The sequence below is a fragment of the Dasypus novemcinctus genome, chromosome 12 (assembly GCF_030445035.2).
Source record: "Dasypus novemcinctus isolate mDasNov1 chromosome 12, mDasNov1.1.hap2, whole genome shotgun sequence".
In the NCBI taxonomy this organism is placed as follows: Eukaryota; Metazoa; Chordata; class Mammalia; order Cingulata; family Dasypodidae; genus Dasypus; species Dasypus novemcinctus.
The window spans coordinates 45,910,015-45,935,630 of NC_080684.1; the positions used below are offsets into that span (position 1 = coordinate 45,910,015).

General features: G+C 37.1%; 1 protein-coding gene across 2 annotated transcripts in view; it reads left to right on the forward strand.

The window, feature by feature from the left end:
- Nucleotides 1–24,386, forward strand: part of TBK1 (TANK binding kinase 1) — a 90,485-nt gene extending 66,099 nt beyond the window's left edge. For both annotated transcript variants that reach the window (XM_058308365.2, XM_058308366.1), the window contains exons 17-21: nucleotides 2,713–2,814; nucleotides 2,938–3,034; nucleotides 20,253–20,359; nucleotides 20,586–20,657; nucleotides 23,598–24,386. In XM_058308365.2, coding sequence (XP_058164348.1) covers nucleotides 2,713–2,814; nucleotides 2,938–3,034; nucleotides 20,253–20,359; nucleotides 20,586–20,657; nucleotides 23,598–23,649 — 430 coding nt within the window. In that variant the 3' untranslated portion in view covers nucleotides 23,650–24,386. The remainder of the gene's footprint in view (nucleotides 1–2,712; nucleotides 2,815–2,937; nucleotides 3,035–20,252; nucleotides 20,360–20,585; nucleotides 20,658–23,597) is intronic.
- The last annotated feature ends 1,230 nt before the right edge of the window (nucleotides 24,387–25,616 follow it).

Here is a 25,616-nt window from a genome sequence, read left to right on the forward strand (position 1 = left end):
TTGGCTCTTTTTTGATGTATCATTATCTTGCTGCACAGACACTGTCTTGCTGAACGAGCATGCTTTCACTTCTTTTTCACCAGGAGACACCAGGGATCAAACCCAGGTCCTCCCATGCTGTAGGCAGAAGCTCTGTCACTTGAACCACATCCGCTTCCCACCATACTGTCTTTCAACTGGCTGATTTAAGAGATTTGTATGAACCTCCCTGATTAGTTGTTCAAATCCTATTTCTCATTGGGGGCTTTGCTATATTCCTTTGAGCCACATCTTCCATTTTCTTAGTATGGCTTACAGTTTTTTTCTGATATCTAGGCCTCTGATTATGATGATGAGTTTACTCAGATGTTCAATTTCTCTCTCCTGTAGGGCTTTAGTGGGGGGGAGGCTATGTGTTACTGCTGTTCTTTAATTCTTGCTTTAACCTGTTGTAGATCTTTAGGCTTATCCTTGTTCAAATACAGGTCATGGACCCAGTAATGTATTGCAGACCCACTCCCACGGGCCTTGGGGAGGGAGGCTTGTAAAGGCCTGAAAAGGCCTCTTATTTATTTACTTCTAATTTCCTCGCATGCTCTTCCTTGTCCACTAGCAGATGGTGCTCTTCAGCAGCCCTCTCAGTTCAAACCCTGGTCAGAGAGTGTTCACTGCAACACCTCTGTAACAGTGTGACAGAGGACCCTTCCTCAAGGCTATTCAGAGCCTTGTAAATCCGAATTTCTCAGAGGCTGTTCTCCAGCCTTTGCCAGCAGCCCCCTCCCTTTTCCTGGGTAGGAAATAATTCCACTCCCCTCTGCATCCTTAACCACCTGTCCTGGTCAGGAGGGAGGGTGTTTGGGAGAATTGAATCTCTTTAGTCCTTTGCCGGCTCCCAGGGCAAACAGTGGTGTGACCCCCCAGCCTGGGAGGTCCATGGGATACAGCAGACCAAATTCCTTAGCCAAAAGCTGCATCAGCCTTCAGCTACATCCCTCTCTCTTCCCCCTTTCCTGGGGAGGGTTACTCCTGTTGGCCCCTCTGTCTATAACTGCTGGCCAGAGCTGTGTGCTCTGAGGTTGAGGGGATGGGTGCCTACAGCTTCAGCATTTACTCACAGAGTTTTCCCATCGAGAGTCTTTTCCTTTGCCCCTCTCTCTTCTGGGTGGTGTCCAGCCTGCCCCTGGTGCCCTGAACCCTAAAACATTTTTTTCAGGCCATTTCTGCCTATCCTCTAGCTATTTTTCTGGAGAGAAGTGAGTCCTGTGTCTCTCTAATCCTACATCTTCCCAAAAGTCACACTGCATATTTTAATATTTTAAAGTATTGAGTCTGAAATATTTAGCCCCTAAGTTGTCCTTTAAATTGGTATCTAGCTAGTGATATGACAGATTTTCTTGAATGCCACAAGTTAATCAAAACAAAGAAACCAAAATAAAACCACATTTCACTCTCTACACATTGGCTCTGTTTTGGCTGCTGTTCTCCTTTAAAGTTTAGCCCTCCTATCAAGAAGAACGACCTGAGGTGAAAGTGAAGTATATGGTCCTCCTCTCAGTCTTCATGAACCTGAGTCATTGTCCTGGGCTATGCTTGCTTATGGCCTTAAGGAATTTCTCCATATATAGGAACCTAATCTGTTCCCCCAAGCCACTTCCATTTGTTTTTAACAGTTTTAGCTGTTGGCAAGCTGCTTCTGCCTACAGGGCAAGTGCTAGGAGGATAACCAGAGGCAGGTTTCCTGGTACAGTCTTTCAGTCTGCCACCCAGTAGATTGGCACTGACATATAGGCACCCCATTATGCACCTAGCTCCCTCAATAACAAACCCAGGGTTCTATAATGAGTGTACAGGGTGGCTCAGTACTGCACCAGGAAAGGGTTGAAAGAAGGGTCAGCAAAAGAGCCACAGGCTTCTCCTACCATTTTTTAAAACAACTTTCTTCAAAATTCACAATAATAAAAGAACAGAAAAAGGCAGCTCGACAAGTTATGGAAATACTACTCCTAAAAAGTTCTTTTTTAGGCACTTTTACCTCATCTAATTCTAGCTGCTAATTCAGTTACACAGATGGTTGTACAATGAGTGTACAGGGTAGCTCCATACTGCACCAAGGAGGTGTTGAATGGGAGGGGCCAGCAAAAGAGCCAGAAGCTTCTAACATTTTTTAAAAGACTTTCTTGATTCAGCACTTACTCAGTTACTGCAACCCTTTAACTGTTTTCTGGAGTTTTGAGAAAGATGGTTCCGCCAGTTTTTGTTAGTTCTCCAAAGATTCTCTGTGGGAAGAACCCCCTGGAGTGTCTTACACCATCATATTGGTCCTCTAGCTGCATGGTTGTGCACATTTTTGAGACTTCTCTGTTCCGTGGTTGGGAAGTTACTGGGACAGGAGAAGGAGGAGGGAGAAGAAATCACTATTGTACTCATTCTTCTTCTGCCTCATGATATGATTGCAAAAGTACAGACAATAAGGAAGACAAAGACAGACTTAACCACCTACTCTATCTTAACACTCATTCAATACTTTTTAAACATTTACCATTGTGAACCTTCTCTTTCCCCTTTTGCTGCCTATAACCTATATCTTAGTAGCCTTTGTTTTCTGCTGTAAATATTGTACAGTCACAACAGTCATTCCAGGAGATATATAAATTTCATATATTTGGAAAATGCTTAATATTGGAATAGAAACACTGAAATTGGTTTGTCTGATCGATGTTTTCTAAATTATAGGCAAAAACTGTACTACCATGCAACAAAAGCTATGACCCACTTTACTGATGAATGTGTTAAAAAATACGAAGCATTTTTTGATAAGTCAGAAGAATGGATGAGGTAAGTAATCTTGTTTTGAGGTTAGGGTTAGTGGATTGCACAATATAAAATTTAATGTTTGTATTATTTTAAGAAAGAATATTTCACTAGATGACTTATTAATTAATTCTTTTCGGTTTTCAGAAAGATGCTTCATCTAAGGAAGCAGTTGTTATCTCTAACTAATCAGTGTTTTGATATTGAAGAAGAAGTATCAAAATATCAAGACTATACTAATGAGGTACAGCTATCAAAAAGTCTTTATCATTTAGAAAAAACACTTTTTCCACCCTTGGGAAAATTTAAATGAAAATTCCTCAGTTTATACTTCATAATAATAGAAAAAGGATAAATAGGACATAAACATGCCTATATTCAGCTCTTTTCACCCGTTTTTAATTTTTAAATAATGTCAGACTTACAGAAAAATTACGAACATAATACAAAAATAATACAGAGAACTCCAATATACCCCCTTGCGAGAAACCCAGATTTACCAACTTTTGCCATATTGGTTATATTTATGTCTCTTTTTTTCTTTTTGTCTATCTATAATCTGTCTGTCTGAAAACCGTTGGGAATGCATTGCATATATCATGCCCTTTTACTACTTAATACCTCCATGTATATTTCCTAATATCAAGGATATTCACTGATCTAATCACTAATACGTCCAATCATCAAGCTCACAAAATTCAACATTGACGTAAAGCATACAGTTTCTATTCCAGTTTTTTCAACTTTCCCAATATTGTCATTTTGGGCATTTTCTCTTCCATTATTAGATCCATTCCAAGACCATGTATCACATTTAATTGTCATTGTCTCTTTAGTCTTTTTTTTTTTTTTTTAATTGTGGTAATAATTCAACATATTTCCCATCTCAGTCACTTGCAAGCGTACCATTCTTTTTCATTAATTCCATTCACAGTGTTGTGCTTCCGTCATCACCATGCATTACCAAAATTTAAATCAGAAACAAACTCTGTACCTATTAAACTATAACTCCCTGTTCCCCCTCAACTTGGTAACCTCTAATTTCCTTTCTGTCTCTATGAATTCGTATATTCTAATTTCACATAAGTGGCATCATGCAATATTTGTATTTTTATTTCTGGCTTATTTCACTTAGCAAAATGCTTTCGAGGTTTATCCGTGTGATATTATGTATCTGAACTTCTGCCCTTTTATGGCTGAATTATATTTCATAATATGACTATACCACATTTTGTTTATCATTTGTCTGTTAATGGATACTTGGCTTATTCCACATTTGGCTTATTGTGACTGGTAACTGCTGTGAACATCAACATACAAGTGTCTGTTTGCATCCCTGCTTTTAATTGTTTGAGATTGTATTAGTCAGCCAAAGGGGTGATGATGCAAAATACCAGAAATCAGTTGGTTTTTATAAAGGCGGATTTATTTGGGGTAGGAGCTTACAGATACCAGGCCAGAAAGTATAAGTTACTTCCTTCACCAAAGTCTATTTGGAGCAAGATAGCTGCAAGGTCTGTGAGCGTTCAGGCTTCTTGGGTTCCTATGTCCCTGGGGCTTGCTTTTCTCTGGGTTCAAGGTTCCTTCCTACCTGGTGGTGGCTTCTCTTTCCTCTGGGTGCTGACTTCCCGGGTCTTTAGCATCAAACTCTTACATCAGAAATCCCCACATCAAAAGCTCCAACTCTGTTCTTTGCCATGCCTTTTATGTGAGTCTCTACCCACCAAAGGGTGGGGACTGGTTGGGGACTCCATGCCCTAATGATAATCATGCCCAGGTATAGATAGATTACAAACATAATCCAGTATTTCTTTTTAGAATTCATCAATTATATCAAACTGCTACAGGGATATATACCTAGACGTGAGATTACCAGGTCATGTGGTAGTTCTGTGTTTAATTTTTGAAGAAATACTAAACCGTTTTCAACAGAGGCTGTACCATTTTATATTCCTTACCATAGTGTTCAACGTTTTTATTTACCCACACCCTTACCAGCACTTATATTCTTTTTTCTTTAATAGCCGTTCTAGTGGGTGTAAAGTGACATCTCATTATAATTTTAATTTGTATTTCCCTAATGCCTAATTATGTTGAGCACTTTTTCATTTGCTTATTGGCCGTTTGTATATATTCTTTGGAGAAACATCTATTTGTCCTTTGCCTTTTTTTTTTTTTTTTTTTTTTTTTGAGGTACTGGGGACCGGGATTAAACCCAGGACTTCACATGTGGGAAGCCGGCGCACAACCACTGAGCCACATTGGCTCCCCTGAGTTGTTGTTTTTTTTTTTTTTACATATTTGCTTGTTGTTTTGGTTTTTAAGGAGGCACTAGGGATCAAATCCAGGATCTCCCACTTGGGAAGCCGCAACTCAACCGCTAGGGCCACATCCACTCCCTTTTTTCTTTATTTCTAAAGAAGTTTTAGATTACATAAAATTTACATCAGAAATATAGGGGATTCCCATATACCTCACTCCATCCCCCTAGCACATTTTCCCCTATTAATAACATTTTTCATTAATGTAATACATTAGTTAGAATTGATGAACACATATTGAAGCATTGCTACTAACCATGGTCTGTAGTTTACATTATGGTTACACTTTGCACTGAAAAATTTTATAGATTTTGACAAAATATATAATGGCCTGTATCCATCATTGCAATTCTAATGTCCCAAAAATGCCATGTTATACCTATTCTTCCCTCTTCCTTCCCTCAGAACCTCTGGTGACCACTGTCTTTATGTCAGTGTTAAAAATTTTTCTATTACTAGAATAATAATAAATCTACTGCAGTCCATAATTGCATTCCTCCCTTATGTTAGTTCATTCCTCAATCTTGAGGATTCTGGGATGGTGATGACTACCTGCTTCTGATTGAGAGGGGACTTAGATCCCATGGGGCAAGTAGATGGAACTTTCTGGCTTTCAGTTGTAGATACTGATTTGGGGAATGAGCTTTGTCCATCATTATCATTTTGTTAGTTGTCCTGAGGAAGTCTGATGTAATGGAGTGTAGGTGTTGGCTGCAATTATGCTGAGATTCAGCATCCAACCAGCATATGAACAGACCAAAGATTTATGTGTCAGGGATATCATATATTTAACAAATACAGTGCTAGTTATAGGTTTAGACGAAAAGCAGAGAAGAACCGTGTGTAGGAACATTATAAATGAGTCTGACTCTGTTACTGGGGAAATAGGTTGACATATATTCCAAGGTAAGGCCCACTGATGAGGTGTTGATTTCCTGGTGCTGTCTGCCATGCCCACAGAGTCCAGATGTCTCTAGAGCCCTCAGGAGCAACCCTGCTTGAGGCATTGTTTACTGTGGCAGTTAGTGAAATCCTCCTGAGATGTGCATAAATGTAACTTTTGGAATGACCTCCAGACTCATTTTGAAATCTCTTAGCTGTACAAACTCATTTATATTTAGTATTTCTCCCTTTTGGTCAAGGTCTTTTTTCAAATGCATCACTAGTAAGCGCTTGGTACTAATCCCTGAGTGCCAGGGAAAACCATCCCCAGGAATCATCACACACCAAGGGGGAAGGCAGTGAGCTTAGATTCTGAATTTGGCTTTGAGAGAGGCCACATCTGAATAACAAGGAGGTTTTCAGGAGGTAACTCTTAAGCAATATATATTACTAGGCTAAGTTTCAATTTTAAATAGCATTAATATCAAGGGCCTGGCATATTGCTCTGTCCTCTTTTGCTAAGCACTGCCTATGTACTCTAGAGATTCTTGCCACTCTATTTGAGAATATAGCAGGACTCCCCAGGATTGCCCTTTTTTAAAATTGGGTTGTCTTTTGGTTGTTGAGTTGTAGAAATTCATTATATAATCTGTATATTAAACCCTTTTAGATATGAGTTGCAACCATTTTTTCCCATTTTTGCTTGTCTTTTCCCTTGCTTGTTAATATCCTTTGATGCAAAAAAAATTTTTTAACTTTGATTTAGTCCAATTTATCTACTTTTTCTTTGATTGTGCTTTTGTAATAAAGGCTTAGAGTCCATTGCCTAACACAAGGTCTAGAAGATGGTCCCCTAGGTTTTCTTCTAAGTTTTATCATTTTAACTCTTATATTTAGGTCATTGATCCATTTTGAGTTAATATTTCTATATAATGTGAGGTGTAGGAGTCTATTTCCAGTTTTTTGCATATAAATACCCAGCTTTCCCAGCACCCTTTATGAAGAGACTGTTCTTTCCCTGATTGAGTGGCTTGCACCCTTGTCAAACATTAATTTACCATGCATATGTGGATTTATTTCTGAACCCTCAGTTCTATTCCATTTGTCTTTATGTCTGTCCTTGTGTCAGTACCATGCTGGGTTTTTTTGGGTTTTGGGGTTTCTTTAAGATTTATTTTATTTATTTGTCTCCCCTTCCCCCCCGTTGTCTGCTCTTTGTGTCCATTTGCTGTGTGTTCTTCTGTGTCTGCTTGCATGCAGCACTAGGAAACTGTCGCTTTTTTCATTGCATCATCTTGCTGCATCAGCTCTCCATGTGTGCAGCACCACTCCTGGGCAAGCTGCACTTTTTCGTATGGGGCGGTTCTCCTTGCATGCAGCAGCACTGCACATGGGCCAGCTTACCACATGGGTCGGGAGACCCTGGTTATAGAACCCTGGACCCTCCATATAGTAGGCAGACATTCTGTCAGTTGAGTCACAACCACTTCCCATACCATGCTGTTTTGATTAGTGTAACAGTATTAGCCAAAAGGGGTGCTGATGCAAAGTATCAGAAATCTATTAACTATTATAAAGGGTATTTATTTGGGGTAAAAGCTTAACAGTTACAAGGCCCTAAAGAGTTCAACTCAAGAATAGTTCCTCACCAAAGTCTGTTGCCACATGTTGGAGCAAGATGGCAGGTGACATCTGCAATTCAACCTCCCTGTTCCTCATAATGCTCCATGGTCCCAATTTCTTGCAATCTCAACTGTCAGCTGGCATGAAAACAAGAATTCAGCATACCAAATCTGATGGACATTATGACTGAGCCTCTTCCCAGAGTTCATTTCTTTCCAGGCTCAGCTGCTCTACTCTCTTCACAAGGTCAGCTGTAAACTATCAGGGGAATGGCTCATCTCCCTGGGGCCTTTGCTGTGTCTAATGAGCTCTCTTCCTCTGTGCATCTACATCTGTGTTCTCCTTGAGTGAGTGTCCATTTGTACAGCCCACCAAGGGAGTGGGAACTCAACCCTGCACACCCTAATGTGGTTGAATCAAAGCCCCAATCTTAACATAATCAAGTAAACTTTAAACATTTGAATTTAGTACAGCCAAAGGATATCATGCCCAGAGGAACAGACCAGATTGCAAACGTAATATCTGTTTGGAATTCATAAATAATATCAAACTGCCACAGTAACTTTGTAGAAAGTTTTTAAATTGGGAGGTCTGAGTCTTCCAACTCTGTTCTTCTTTTCCAAGATGATTTGGTTTTTGGGATCCCTTTCTTTTCCATACAAATTTATTGGTTAGCCTTTCCATTTTTGCAGAAAAGACTGTTGCAATTCCCCCCCAGTTTTCTGCTCTCTATGTCCATTCGCTGTGTGTTCTTCTGTGACCGCTTCTATCCTTATCAGCGGCACCGGTAATCTGTGTTTCTTTTTGTTGCTTCATCTTGTTGTGTCAGCTCTCCTTGTGTGCGGCACCATTCTTGGGCAGGCTGCACTTTCTTTCGCGCTGGACGGCTCTCCCTATGGGGTGCACTCCTTGTGCATGGGGCTCCCCTACGGGGGGACACCCCTGCGTAGCATGGCACTCCTTGCATGCATCAGCACTGCATGTGGACCAGCCCCACATGGGTCAGGAGGCCCAGGGTTTGAACCGCGGACCTCCCATGTGGTAGGCAGATGCCCTATCCACTGGGCCAAGTCCGCTTCTGACTGTTGCAATTTTTATTGGAATTGGAGTGAATGATAAAATGCTTTGGGGGGAGTATTGACATTGTAAGTCTTCCAATCCATAAGCATTGGATAGCTTACCATTTACTTAGGTCTTTAATTTCTTTAGCATTAATTTGTCATTTTCCATGTACAACTCCTTTAAATTCTTGGTTGAATTTATTCCCAGATATTTAATTATTTTATTAACAGTTGCTATTGTAAATGGACTTGTCTTCTTGATTTCTTTTTTTATTTCTTCAGTACTTTGTATAGAAACACCATTGATTGATGATGTGTGTTGACCTTGTACCATACCACTTTGCTAAATTCCTTTAAAGCTTTTGTAGATTTCTTGTAGATCCTTCAGGATTTTCTATATATAAGATCACATCATCTCTGAATAGTTTTACATCTTCCATTCTGATTTGGGTGGTTTTATTTCTTTTTCTTTCCTAGTTGCTCTGGCAAGAACTTCCAGAACCAATGGTAACAGTGATAAAAGCAGGTATCCTTGTCTTGTGCCAGATCTGTCTTTCACTGTTGAGTGGGATGTTAGCTGTTATGCTCTTTATCATGCTGAAGAAATTCCCTTCTATCCCTGGTTTTCTGAATGTCTTTTATCAAGAAAGGGTGCTGGATTTTGTCACATGCCTTTCCTGCATTGGGATGATCATGTGTTGATATTTCCTTTCATTCTGTTAATGTGCTATATTACAGTAAATTATTTTCATATGTTAAACCACCTTTCCTTTCCTGATAATGCCATTTGATCATGATATATAATCCTTTTAATGTGCTCTAGGATTTGGTTTACTAGTATTTTCTTAGGGAATTTTTACATCTATATTCATGAAGAATATTGGTCTGTAATTTTCTATTCTTGTGGGATCTTAGCTCTCGTGTTACATTGATCTAACCTCATAGAATGCATTAAGAAGTATTCCCTCCTCTTGAATTTTTTTGTTAGCATTTGGCCAGAATTGATATTAATTCTCCTTTGAATATTTGACAAAATTCACCATGAAGCCATCTGGTCCTGGACTTTTCTTTATTGGGAGATTTTTTGTTTCTTACTAAATCTCTTTACTTGGTATTGGTCTGTTGAGAGGGTCTTTTTATTCTTTTGTCAATTTAAGTCATTTGTGTATTTCTAGGAATTAGTCCATTTCATCTAGTTTGTCTAATTTGTTGGCATACAATTGTTCATATCATATAATCCTTTTTGTTTCTGTGGGGTTGGTAGCTTTGTACCCCCTTTCATTTCTGATTTTAGTTATTTGTGCCTTCTCTTGTTTTCTTGGTTAGTCTAGCCAAAGGTTTGCGAATTTTTTTGAGCTTTTCAAAGAATAGTTTTTTGTGTCATTGATTATTTTTCTATTCCTAAATACTTACTATAATTTCCTTTCTTTTGTTCACTTTGGGTTTGGTTTGGTTTGCGTTTTCTTGTTTGCAGCTGCGAGGTTACATTTCTGATGAAGTCTTCTTTTTTAATGTAAACATTTACACCTATTAATTTCCCTCCAAGCACTGCTTTTGCTGAATTATGTATGTGAATGTGGTTGAAAGGGGGATAGAATATTTGTCCTTTTGTGCCTGACTTTATTTCACTCAGTCATAATGTCCATCGGGTTTGGTATTTTGAGTTCTTGTTTTCATTTGCCACAATATATTTCCTACTTTCCTTTATGATTTCTTCTAGATCGATTAAGTGTATTTTCTAATTTTCACATATGTGAATTTTTCATTTCTCCCTCAATTATTGATTTCTGGCTTCATTCCATTGTAAGAGAACCACTTTGTATGTTTTCAATCTCTTAAAATTTGTTGAGACTTATTTTGTGAACTGACATTGGTCTATCCTAGAGAATTACTTGTGTGCACTGAGAAGAATGCATACTGTTGGATGAAGTGTTCTATGTAACTAGTTCTACTAGGTTATAAGTATTATTTCAGTCCTCTATTTTCTTAGATCTTCTCTCTAGAAGTCCTATCCTTTATTGAAATTGGTCTCTTACTGTTAACATAGAACTGTCTATCTCCCTTCAAATCTGTTTGCCTCATTTTCGGAGGGAGCTCTATTTTTAGATGCATATATTTTCATAATTGTCAACTCTTCTTGTTGAATTGTCCCCTTTATCAGTATGTGATTTTTTTTATCCTTTGTAACAGCTTTTTATAAAGCAGTTTTATTGAAATATATTCATACACCATACAGTCCATCCAAACTGTACAATCAGTGGCTTTTAGTATACTCACAGAGTTACATAGTCATCATCACAATGAATTTTAGCACATTTTCATTATTCCAAAAGGAAAAACTCCATACATACCCCTTAGCAGTCATCTCTGAATTCCTTCATCCTCCCTCATCCCTATATAATCACTAATCTATTTCTATCTCTATAAATTTATTTATATTTACATTTTATATAACTAGAACCATACAATATGTAGTACTTTGTGTCTGGTTTCTTTCACTTAGGAGATTGTGTTTTTTATTTTTATTTTTTTCATTTTTAAAAAATTTATTGAAGTATATCACTCATACGTAAACATACAAAAACAATAAGTATATAGTAATAGTTGTGAACTACGAACCAAACATATATAACATCATACAGGACTCTCGTACCTCACCCTACCACCAATACCTTGCATTGTTGTTAGGCCTTTTTAACTGATAATTAAAGAGCATTGTCAAAATATTACTACTAAACGAAGTATTTTCCCCAACCCACCCTTTCATTATTATTACCTTTATATCATTTATTATGAACATATATAAACAAAAAGTGTATAGTAAAAGCTGTGAACTTACAAAGCAAACATGCATAACATCATACAAGGATCCCATACATCAACCCTCCACCAACACCTTGCATTGTCGTGAGATGTTTTTTACAAATTATGAAAGAATATTGTCAAAATCTTACTAATTATAGTCCTTATCTTATATTTGGTTATTTTTCCCCAACCCATCCTATTATTACTTTTTAAATATATTTTTATGGCAGAAGTTGTAAAGTTATAAAACGGTCATGCACATGTGCAGAATTCCCAAACAGCATCCCTCTATCAACACACCACACTGTGGTGGAACATTGGTTACAGATAAGATAATATCATCTGATTGTTACCACAGCCATAGTGTACATTTGGCACACATTTTCCATATTGCCCTGTTATCAACACAGTACATCTTTGAATTTTTATATTATTACTGCTAACCACAGTACATAGGTCACTCCAGTTGTATTTTTCCCATGCTTCTCCACATTCCCACCACCCTGCAATAGTGATGTACATTTGCTCTAGCTAACAAAGGACACTCTTGCTTCTGTACCATCACCACAATTCTTATCCATCTCTTGGTTTACTGTGCTATTCAGTTCCTAGATTATACTCTAGCGTTCTGTCAGTTATTCCACACCTGTTCTTAGGGTTATACTTTAGCCAGCTGAATTTACTAATCATAGCTGAAATGGGTAGCCAACAGTCTTCTCCCCATTTCTGGGAATGGAGCTTCCAATTCCAGCCACAGAATAGCTCCTGAAGTGGCTTGCGCTGCCAAAGGATGATCACTGACCTTCTCAGCATGGCCTGTATTTTCCCAGAGAGGCTGGCACAGGTTCCCCCAGCTTCCTCCCTGACAAAGGTGGGGCTGGGGCTTAGGCTAGAGCTGCAATCTGATCAGGATGGAAAGAAGCCCATCCCTACCAGGACTATGATTTTCAGTCTGCCCCACTTCTCTTTGTGCCAGGTGCAGAGTTAAAATGGTGGCTACCAGCCTCTTTCTGACTTGGACAGGTTCAAACTTCAGCTGTTCTTAGGATTACACTTTAGTCTGTCAAATTTACTCATCAGTAGCTGAAGTTGGTGCCCAACCATCTCTTCCTCCCCTGGTTTTGGAAAATGGAGCTTTCAATTCCAGCCACAGAACAGGTCCCAAGGCGGCTTATGCCTCCAGTGGAGAATGGGCACCAGCCTCCATGGTGTAGAGTGCTCTACTTACAAATCTTCTCTGCAGATGGGCAGTCTCCTCCTTCCATTCCTTCAAGGATGTTGCAGGATGCTCCTCTGGTCTCCTGAAGTCCCCAAACAGGTGCTTCAGCTAGCTCCAGATAGCTCTGGGTGTTTACCATCTGCCCTGTAGCAGGAGCTGACGCTAAGAATTCCTTACTCCACTGCCATCTTGCTGGTTGTCTGTTATTTTTTTAATGATAGAAGCTGGAGTGTAGATTTGCAGAAAAGTCATATAAAAAATAGTGTTCCCATATAACCCCCCCATTGTTGACAGCTGCATTATTGTGGTACCTTTGTTGAAATTGATGAAAGAATATTAAAATAGTTCTTTTAACTATAGACCATAGTTTACATTAAGTATATTCTTTTTACATAAACCAACCTATTACTAATACCTTGTATTAGTATCACACATTTGTAATGATTCCTGAAAGAACATTCTTATACTTGTACTATTAACCCAGTTGATTGTCCACAAGAGGGTTTACTATGTAATACAGTTCTGGGTTTCATCTTGTAACTTTCATTCTAGCAAGATACACAACCCAAAACTTCCCCTTTCAACCACGTTCTCATACATAATTCAGTACTGTTAATCACACTCACAATAATGTGCTAGAATCACCATTGTCCCTTTCCAGAACTTTACAATCAACCTAAATAGAAATTCTGTATAATTAATCTTCAGCTCCCCATTCTTTAAATCTGTCCCCTGGTAACCTATATTCTAGATTCTAACTCTGTGAGTTTGCTTATTATAATTGGTTTATATCAGCAAGACCATACGATATTTGTCCTTTTGTGCCTGACTTTATTTCACTCAGCATACTGTCCTCAAGGTTCATCCATGTTATTACATTCATCAGGACATCATTCCTTTTTAGAACTAAATAATATTCCATCATATATAAATACCACATTGTGTTTTCCCATTCATCAGTTACCAGACACTTGTGTTGCTTCCATCTTTTGGCAATTGTGAATAATGCCACTTGGAACATCAATGTACAGATATCTGCACACTGCATTTGCTTTGGGCAGACCTTCCAGACCTTCTGAAGCTCAAAAACATCTATCACTAGTTGGTCATAAAGTCAAGAAACAAATATCTTGGGGGAAAAACCCCAGAGATAACATTTTAAAATATTAAAATGTACAGTGTGCAATAAAAGAGTACAAAACAAAGATATGAGAATTGATGGCCCATCCAAAGTAAAAGGATAAAAATCAAGAAAGCACCAACAAATATAAATATGACAAGAATGTGGATATACCAAACAAAGCCTTTTTAAAAAGAGATCTTAAAAATGCTCAAGGAGATGAAGGAAAGTACCAAGAAAGAGCTAAAGAATATCAGGAAAACAATGAATTAGGAATTTTAAAAAGGAACCAAACAGAACTAGTAGAGTAGAAGACAACAATAACTGGAATGAAAAATTCCCAGAAAGTTTCAAAGCAAACTGGAGCTGACAGAAGAATCAATTGAGGAACTTGAAGATAAGGCATTTGAAATTTGTCAGGTTAAGGAGCAGGGGAAAAGAAAATTGTAAAAAGCAATAATAGCCTAAGACACCTCTGGGATTTCATCAAGCATACCAGTATGTGCAATATGGAAGTCCCAGAAGGAAAAGAATATTTAAGTAAATAATGACAACTTCCCAAATTTAGCAAAAGTTGTAAATGTGCACATCCAAGAAGCTCTAAGAACACTAAACAGAATACACATGAAGAAAAATATACCGTCACATATTGGTAACAATATTGAGTGCAAAGGGCAAGGAGACAGTTGTGAAAGCTGAAAGAGAAAAGCAACATGTTACCTACAGGAGAGTTCCAACCAGATAGTATGCTGATTTCTCATCAGAAACCATAGAGGCAAGAAGGCAGTGGGTTGAACTACTTAAGATACTGATAGAAAACAACTACCAACCAAGAATTCTATATCCACTGAGACTCTCTTATAAAAGAAAGATATAAGAGAGATTAAGACATTCCCCAATAAACAAAAACTGAGGGAGTTCATCACACTAGACTGCCCTACAAGCAATGCAAAAGGGAGTTCTTAATACTGTGAGTAAAGGATACTAGACAGTGGTTCAGAGCAGCATAAAGAAATAAAGACCTGCAGAGACCAGAGAATGAGCAGCTGAGCCCAGAGAGGCAAGCCCTGTTAAGAAAAGAACCCAGGAAACCTGAACCCATGAAGACATCAGCAACAGTCTTGCTCTAACACCTGGCAGTTGACTGGTGAGGGAAGTAACTTAATGCTTTATGGCCTGGTAACTGTAACCTTCTACCCCAAATAAATACCCTTTATAAAAGCCAACAGATTTCTGCTATTTTGCCTCAGCACCACTTTGACTGACTAAACACCATGGTAATCACAAGAAAAATATATGAAAAATATATAGAAATAAGGAAAAACTCAATATGGTACAACAACAAAAAGTTCATATAAATGTAAAAGTAGTAAGAGAAGAATTGAGGGGCAAGAAAGGTATAAGATATACAAAGGCTAAATAGCAAAATGGCAAAAGAAAATCCTGCATTAGCAGTAGTGACTTTATTTATTTTTTTTAAGATTTATTTTTATTTTATTTAATTCCCCCCCCTCCCCCGGTTGTCTGTTCTCTGTGTCTTTTTGCTGCGTCTTGTTTCTTTGTCCGCTTCTGTTGTCATCAGCGGCACGGGAAGTGTGGGCGGCGCCATTCCTCGGCAGGCTGCTCCCTCCTTCGCGCTGGGCGGCTCTCCTTATGGGTGCACTCCTTGCGGGTGGGGCTCCCCTACGTGGGGGACACCCCTGTGTGGCACGGTACTCCTTGCGCGCATCAGCACTGCGCATGGGCCAGCTCCACACGGGTCAAGGAGGCCCGGGGCTTGAACCGCGGACCTCCCATGTGGTAGACGGACGCCCTAACCACTGGGCCAAAGTCCGTTTTCCCAGTAGTGACTTTAAATGGATTAAACTCCAGTCAAAAGGCAGAGATTGACACAATGGATGAAGAAGCATGATCCAACTGTATGCTTTCTGCAAGAAACTCACCTTAAATTCAAAGATAAAAGAGGGTTGAAAGTAAAAAGTTTGGAAAAATATACCATGCAAGTAGTTTTCAAAAGAGAGAGAAGGGATAGCTATACTACTATCAGATAAAATAATATTTAAAAAAAAAAAAAAAAAAACAGTTACAAGGGACAGACAGTCATTATATACTGATATGGGGCATAGTTCAACAGGAAATCAAAGAGTTAAACATTTTTATGCACCTAAGAGCAGAGCCCAAAATATATGAAGCAAATACCGACAGATCTGAAGGGAGAAATTAGTAGTTCTACATTAATAGTAGGAGACTTTAATCTACTGCTTTCCTAATGGATAGAGCATCTATTCAGAAGATCAATAAGGAAATACAAGACTTGAACAGTACTCTAAACCAACTAGCACTAACAGGAATATATAGAAAACTTCACCCAACAAAAACAGAATGTACATTCTTCTCAAGTGCATGTGGGTCATTCTCCAAGATAGTCTATATGTTAGATCACAAAACAAGTCTCAGTAAATTAGAAAATACTGGAATCATGCAATGCATACTCATAACAACCAGTGGGTTAAAGAGGAAATCATAAGCAAAATTAAGAAATATCTTGAGGTAAATAAAAATGAAAGTATACCAAAGCTTATGGAATGCAGGAAAGGCAGTGCTGACAGAAATGCATAGCCCTGTGTGCTTATTAAGAAAGAAGAAAGATTTCACATTAGAACCTCAAAATTGGAACTAGAGAAAAGAAAAGCAAACTAAACACAGCTAGCAGAAGGAAGGAAATAGAGATTAGAGTGGAGATAAATGAAATAAAAGAAGAAAGAAAAAAAAATTATATAGTAGGGGTTCTTAACAAGGGTTTCATGAGCTTGAATTGAAATTCAAAATAACATTATTCTTGTGGGGATGTGTTGGTGTGGGTATGATACATTTATTAAATAATACACAGAATAGTGTAGGGGACTTAGTAAGGGGTCCGTGGTTTTCACCTGACTGGCAAAAGGGTCCATGGAGCAAAAAAGTTAAGAACCCCTTCTTAGACTTTCCCTTTTAACCTCTCCTCCCTATTTAATAGCACTGCTAGTGACAAACACAAGTACCATGCTGTTTTGATTACTGTGGTTTTGTAATAAGTCTAAGATTGGAAAGTGTGATTCTTCCTGTTTCTTCTTAATCAAGGTGATTTTAGCTATTTGGGGACCCTTCCTCTTCAATATAAATTTTATGATTGGCTTTTCTATTTCTGCAAAGAAGGCTGTTGGAATTTTTATTGGGATTCCACTAAATCTATGCATTGCTTTAAGTGGATTGATAGCTTAACAGTATTTATTCTTCCAAACTGTGAACACAGAATGTCCTTTCATTTATTTTAGTCTTCTTTTATTTCTTTAGCAATGTTTTGTAGTTCTCTTGTGTATTAGGTCCATTACATCCTTGGTTAGATTTATTACTAGATATTTAATTCTTTTAGTTGCTCTAGTGAATGGAATTTTTTTCTTGATTTCTTCTTCCAGTTGTTTATTGCTTGTGTTTATAAACACTACAGATTTTTGGGGTGCTGATCTTGTACCCTGCTACTTTGCTGAACTCATTTATTCTAGGAGATTCTTGGGGGTTTTTCAGGATTTTCTGTATACAGCACCACATATATATACTTCTCCCTTTACAGTTTGGATGCTTTTTATTTCTTTTTCTTGCCCAACTGCTCTGGTAAAATCTCCTAGTACAATACTGAAGAACAGTGGCAAAAGTGGCATCCTTGTCTTGGTCCTAGCCTTGGAGGGAAAGCTTATTGTTAATTCTTTTACCATTAAGAAAGATATTACCCTTGGGCTTTTCATATATGCCCTTTTTCATGTTGAGGAAGTTTCCTTCTATTCGTAGTGTTCTAAGTGGGTTGTTTTTTTTTTTTTACCAAGAGGTGGTGCTCTATTTGGTCAAATGCCTTTTCTGCATCAATTGAGATGATTATGTGGATTTTTCCTTCATTCTGTTAATGTGGTACATTACAATAATTGATTTTCTTATGTTGAACCAGCCTTGCATAGCAAAAATAAATTCCACTTGATCATGTTGTATAATTCTTTTAATATGCTGTTGGATTAGTTTTGCTAGTACTTTGTTGAGGATTTAGTTTTCACATCCCCACAAGAATAATTTTTTTTTTGGATTTCAGTACAAGCTCATAGACCTCTGGTCTAAGGTCATGTATATCACTAAAAGGAAAGCTAAAAAAATGTAACACAGGATTATATAGCATAGTGAAACCTCATGTGAAATATGAATATGGGTGATATTGCATATATGATTGTTTTTCTTTGAAACTAAACAAACATGTTAATGTTACAAGTTGTTAATATCAGGCAAAAAAGACAAGGACAGACATACAGACCAATGGAATTGAATTGAGACCTCAGAAATCAACTCTCAAATTAAGTCTCCTGATTTTTACAAGGGGGCAAAGACCACTCAATTCAGAAACAGTAGTCTCGTCAACACATGGTGCAGGGGAAACTAGATCTCCATTTGCAAAAAAAAGTTAGGACCCCTTCCTCACACCATATACAATTAACTCAAAATGGATCAAAGACCTAAATAAAATAGCCAGAAATATCAGACTCCTAGAAGAAAACATAGGAAACCATCTTTAGCACCTTGTGTTAGGCAGTGGTTTCTTAGACTTTACAACCGAAGCACAAGCAATAAGGAATAAAACAGATAAATGGGACCTCATCAAAATTTAAAACTTTTGTGCCTCAAAGGACTTTATCATGAAAGTAAAGTAAAACAACAACTTTCATAGTGGGAGAACATTTAGAAACCACCTACATTTAGAAACCTCCAATAAAGGATTAATATCCAGAAGGTATAAAGAAGTTCTTCATCTTAACAACACAAAGACCAATAGCCCAATTTAAAAATGGGTGAAAGCACATGAAAAGATGCACAACATCAATAGCCATCAGGGAAATGCAAATCAAAACCACAATGACATAGCATTTCATACCCAGTGAAATGGCTGCTATTAAGAAAATGAAAAATAACAAGTGTTGGAGAGGATGTGAAGAAATAGGATCACTCAGTGTAAAATGGCAATGTAAAATGGTGCAGCCACTGTGGAAGACTATTTGCCTTCAGAAAGGTAAGTATAGAAGTACATTATGATCCAACAATCCCACTGCTAGATATATACCCAAAATAATTGAAAACAGGAACTCGAACAGATACTTGCACCCCAACATTCATAGATTTATTTACAACTGCCGAAAGATGGAAGCAACCCATGTCCATCAACTGATGAATGGGTGAACAAAATGCGGTATATACATACAATGAATTATTATTTAGACTTAAAAAGGAATGAAGTTCTGATACATGCAACTACATTGATGAACCTTGAAGACATCATGTTGAGTGAAATAAGCCAGACACAGAAGGACAACTATTGTATGATCTCACTTATTTGAAACAATTAGAATAAACAAACTCATAATCTAGAATAAGGTTACCAGGGAACCAGGTGGGGATAGGGAATGGGAAGTTAAGGCATATATTCCTATTTGGATTGATGGAAATGTTTGGGAAATGGATGGTAATAATGGTAGCATAGCATTGTGAATACAATTAACAGCACTGAAATATATATCTGAGTGTGATTAAAATGGGAAATGTTGGGCTGTGTGTGTGTGTATAAAGAGGATAAAAGTGCTTTAAAAAATCCATCAAACTATATTACGCAAAGAAGAAATCCTAAGTTAAAATATTAACTCTAGTTACAAGTACAGTTATAGAAATGTACTATCATCAGTTGTAAAAAATGTTCCACACCAATGCAAGTTGTCAATAATAGGGTGGTGGGAAGCGGACTTGGCCCAGTGGTTAGGGCGTCCGTCTACCACATGAGAGGTCCGCGGTTCCAACCCCAGGCCTCCTTGACCCGTGTGAAGCTAGCCCACACGCAGTGCTGATGCGCATAAGGAGAGCCGCCCAGCGCAAAAGAAAGTGCAGCCTGCCCAAGAATCTGCACACACGGAGAACTGACACAAAAGATGACGCAACAAAAAGAAACACAGATTCCCGCTGACAATAGAAGCGGACAAAGAAGAAGATGCAGCAAATAGACACAGAGAACAGATAACAGGGGTGGAGGGTGGGGGGGAAGGGGAGAGAAATAAATAAATAAATCTTTAAAAAAAAAAATAGGGTGGTAAATGAGAATCCTATATTTTATACATGATTGTCCTGTAAACCCATAACTTTTTGAGTGAACTAGAACCCTGGGGCATCTCACTCCACCATCTCGGTGACATCACTTTTTATTCACCCATTTTTTATAAATATCATCTATAAGAAAAGTATTAAAAAGTATTTAAGTATTCTATCATTGAGCGTTTTGAAATTAAAATTTAAAGCTATATAGGGCTTATTAAAAACTATAGCATGTAGTCTAATAACTGCAGTATGATTGATGTCATTCTTTGATATTTCAGCTACAAGAAACTTTGCCTCAGAAAATGTTTGCAGCCTCCAGTGGAATCAAGCATACAATGGCCCCAATTTATCCAAGTTCTAACACATTAGTGGAAATGACTCTTGGGTAAGAAATTTTAATTGGTAACTATGATGTTTACATTTGCTTTTATTTCAGTTTGTGATCTAGCTCTTATATTTTGAAACTTTTAATGTTTTCTGTAAATATAGTATTTGATAATGTTATTAAATGAGTTAGTTAAATCTAGAGAACTGAAATATAACTATAGAACACTTGAATACATGTTTTGAACAGAGATGCTTGTTCATTTGACTTTATTTTATACATATAGTATGAAGAAATTAAAGGAAGAAATGGAAGGAGTGGTCAAAGAACTTGCTGAAAATAATCATATTTTGGAAAGGTGAGTTAATGCAAAAGTCATACTGCACTGTGATTTTATATGCAACTGAGTACATCTATAAGTATACTTAAATAGCTATCTCTCACTTTGTATTGATAGGCTAGGCAGTGGAAAAGAAATAAATACAAGAACCCTTGTTTTCTCTCACTGTGATTCTGAATTCAGTGATGCCCCTTTATGTGTTTGGGATTATTTGGATGAAGACACGTCAACTATGATTGATTCCATTTTATAAACACATTGGTTAATAAAATTATTTGCTTATTTGAATTAGTTTATGAAAACCAAAATCTTTTTTGCCCATTATTTTCTATAACATTTGCTTATTAGAATCATAATTTTCTATTTTAGGAATCAGAGTTGCTGATACGGCACAAGCACTCTGATTGGTGCTTTGTAACTTACAGTGCCCTCTGCACAGCTCATAGCATATGAATGCCATATGGAATTGCAAGTCTTTGAGGAGAAGGGTGTCTGCTTACCATCTACAAAATAGTCATAAATCAGGGAGAAAAAGACTTTGAAAAGGTCAGAGCCAAGAAAGCCACTTTTGTATGGCTGTTTGTTCATCCTAGTTCCTCAGTCATTAACTTATATTTGAATCTGTAATGTCAAATATATATCTCTTTCAGCTCTTCTGTACTCCTCTGCAGGTCTCTTACCCTAACAACTCTAATAAAAATATTTATTTCACATTAAAATGGTACTTTGTACCCTTGAGGGCACTTCAAATTGCATTATCTGCCTTGACATGCATTACAGCCTTGCAAGGTAGCAGAACAGATAGTCTTTTTCTTCTTTATTTTCTTTTGAATGTTACATTAAAAAAATATGAGGTCCCAATATACCCCCCACCCAGAACAGTTGGTCTTTATCCATGTTTTACAAGTATTTGGGAAAATGAGCTGGAAGTAAAACCCAGCTTCCTATCCCCTAATGTAATCTTTTTCCCTCTAAAACTGTTCTCTCAAATAAAAAGACCCAGATTAGCTATCAGGAAGTCTTAAGATTTTTGACCAACGTATAGAAAGTTACTTCTATAGTATTGTCTAATTTTTAAAGATATGAGTTGGTATTTAGTATACATACTATAAAAATTTAAAATATATATTTGTAAAAACATGAAAATGAAATACTCTATCCTGCTTTTTCTCATGCCTGCCCTCTGCCAAGGTAATCACTATTAAGTGTGGTATGCATGTGTTTGTTTTAAAAGAATACAATGATTCTGTTCATTCTGGTTTAGTCTTTTTTTCACTTAACACTACATCAAGGGTTATTTTTTTGTGTCCATATACAGCTGTATCACTTTCATTTTCAACAGTTGCCTAGTATTCCCCAATGTATGGGATCTACCATAATCTCTTGACCTTATCCCTATTTGTAGGTTGTTTCTAATTTTTCACAATTTAGAAACCATGTTTCAGTAAACATTCTGTATATAAATCTTCAGGTACTTGTGTACTAAGTTTTGAGGGATCAGTTCTAGATGTTTCTAGACATGGAGTTGTGGATCAAAGAGTATGCAAATTTAAATTTTGGTAAGTGTGGCTAATTTGTTCTGTAAAGAGAGTATATGTTATGGTCTCATATAGACAAAAGCTATATACCTATGTCAACACTGAATGTTACCAGTTTTTACTAAATAAATGGACAAACTTTTAGAAAATTGGTATATTTTTAAAATTTGCCTCTCTTTACTTAATAGTGATGGCAAGCATCTTTTTATGTTTATTAAATTTTTATTCTATGCATTACCTGTTAGGTTCTTTTTTAATCTTTTTCCTATTGGTTTGTTGAAACTAGATAGTAATTATTTTTTTTTATAATATCCAATTTGTAAAATTTCTTCACAACTTCAACAAAATCCTAAGTAGACTAAAGATCAAAAGTAGAATAACTTAAAATATACTTTAGCAAACTTTAATATGAGTAACTTATGCCGTGTGGAATAAAATCCCCAATTCCCAAATCATGTCCAGTAAATCAGTTCTCCCTGTTTTATTTTAGGTTTATTTGACAGTGTATGGCATAATATTAAATGTAAACTGACAACTTAAAAATTTCTGGCAAAACTAGTAATAGAAACCAGGTCTTGTGCAGAATATTGTATCTATGTACAGAGTATCCACATAGATATCCTGCTCTCACTTCAAATTTTGTCCATCTAGACCTATTTAATATCACACATCCCAAATGAGTTTTCCTTCAATTTACTCATCCTTTTCAAAGGGACCACCTTTCTCCTACTCTCTTGAGCATAAAGCATTATAGACTCTTGTTCTTTTTTATGCCCTCTCAAGTTTGGTAATCTTCCTTTAAAATATTTCCACAATATGTCCCCCTCATCACCATAATTCAGATCTCCTTTCCCTTTCATATGTAAACTTAAGTAATAACCTACTCACCTGTTTCCTTAACACCAGGTTCTTCTCATCTGTCATGGATCTTATAGCCAAAATAGTCTTCCCAAATACTGGTCTATCCACTACTACTCCCTTGGCTCAAAACCTCTAAGCTCCTGTGACATAAAAGGTCAAATCAAAATTCATACTTCCATTCAAAGCATCTAACAGCCTAGCCCCAGTTTTATTTCCCACTACTCCCCAAAATAACTTTTTATTCTAGCACGGTTACATTTCTCCTTATCTCATCTTTGCTTATGCTTCCTATCCCACCCCACCAAAAAGAAATTATTGAGTTGTTACCAACACTTTCTAGATCATAGATTACATCATTACCAACCACTGAATTGTATATTTTTATATATTTATTAATACCACTGTTTTTCTGAGAAAGAAATAAAGTAAATCATAGTTACTTAAAGTCTTTAAAAATAACTATTCCTCTGAAAAGTTAAGTTACATTCCTTTTTAAAATGTTGGGGACCAAATAAATACATATTTTGAGGTCACTTTCTTCCTTTTCCTTGTGTTTCAGGTTTGGCTCTTTGACCATGGATGGTGGCCTTCGCAATGTTGACTGCCTTTAGCTTTCTAAGAACTTTGGGACAAATTCCAGTTTGCACAAGAAAATAATGCTTGGGCATTAAATGAAAGCCACTGTAGGTGGTCTCATTTCTACAATTCAGTATTTGATGTGGACATGTAAATATGTACTATATTGTAAATACATAAAAATATATATAAATTTTTGGCTGCTGTTAAAATATCATTTTACCTTTTAAACATTTATAATTATATGAGAACATTTGACATCAGTGAGCACTAGAAGAAAGCCATGACCAGTGTGGTGAGACACTGTTCTCTACTCTTCTGAATTGGGCTAACTAGATCATATTTCTCTCCCTGTTGGAAACATTTTTAAGTGGAACCAAAATTGGCATCCTTACAAAGTAGATAAGACTGAGAATTGACATGTTTATAAGCCGTAGACTGGAGAAGTCTCCACTGTGAGTGGGGAACAGGGCTGAACAGTTTTACAAGTATCACGATCTTTTCGAAAAAGAAAAAAATGGCATTATTTCATTTAACGTTGTTCCCAGAAATCCAGTTATCCTTGTATCCATTTAATTTTAGATTAATTACTGACCAAAAATTTTAGGTGATTTAATTAAAACCATTCATTTTTCTTTGTGCCATAAATGTATAATTGTCAAAAATGTCAGGGTCATTTCAACTATTTTAAGTTGTATATTTCTTCTTTCTTTTAATTCTGCTTACTATTTCATGAAAAAATATCAATAAATTTCTCAATTTTAAGGCTGAATGTGTTTCTACAGTTTGAAAAACAGTAGTTATTCTTGGAAAAATAGAATATGGATCGTGATGGTATATTGATGTAGGGACATTTTGAGTCTCTTACCCATTGATTACAAGTTTAGTAGAAGTTGATGCTATACAAATTCAAGGAAAATTCTCTTTGACAAATCTACCCAGATTCCAGACTTAAAGAGTATGCTTAGAGGCCATTATATATCTTGCCATAACCTACAGAATTGTGTGGGAGAGGGTGTAAACTATAATTCATGGCAATGCTTAGTGGCAATGCTCCAAAATGTGTTCATCAGTTGCAATGAATGTACCACACTCATGGGGGGAAATGTGGACAGTGTGGGGAGCAGGGCACATGGGATTCCCTGTATTTTTTTTTTTTTTAAGATTTATTTTTATTTATTTAATTCCCCTCCCCTCCCCCGGTTGTCTGTTTTCTGTGTCTTTTTGTTGCGTCTTGTTTCTTTGTCCGCTTCTGTTGTCGTCAGCGGCTCGGGAAGTGTGGGCGGCGCCATTCCTCGGCAGGCTGCACTTTTTCTTTCGCGCTGGGCGGCTCTCCTTACGGGGCGCACTCCTTGCACATGGGGCTCCCTTATGCAGGGGACACCCCTGTGTGGCACGGCACTCCTTTGCGCGCATCAGCGCTGCACATGGGCCAGCTCCACACGGGTCAAGGAGGCCCGGGGTTTGAACCGCGGACCTCCCATGTGGTAGATGGACGCCCTAACCACTGGGCCAAAATCCGTTTCCCTCCCCTGTATTTTTTATGTAACATTTATGTAATCTAACTATCTTTTTTTAAAAATCAAAAAATAATTTTAAAGTATTACATGAATGTAAGATGTTAATAATAGGGTGGTATGTGGGATTTCTATATTTTATGCATGATTTTTCTGTAAACCTGTAACTTCTCTAATTAAAAAAATGAGAAGTACTGGGGGAAAAAACGTTATGCTTAGCAAGAAATTATTTCATCCACCTATTATATTTATTTGTTTTAGTTTTGGTTTCTGGCTTTTCAGATCATTGAAGTGTGGTTATGCACAATTTATATCATGAAGATACCAGGTCCTAAAGAGTAAATAAAGTTGGTTACCATGAGCATTGAAAAATCATTTTAAAAACTGAAAATGAATTAGGATTTTATATAATTGATGCATTATCATAGTGGGGACTATAAAGTGCCCACTGTACACATTATAGAAATATGCATATGGATGAGTGA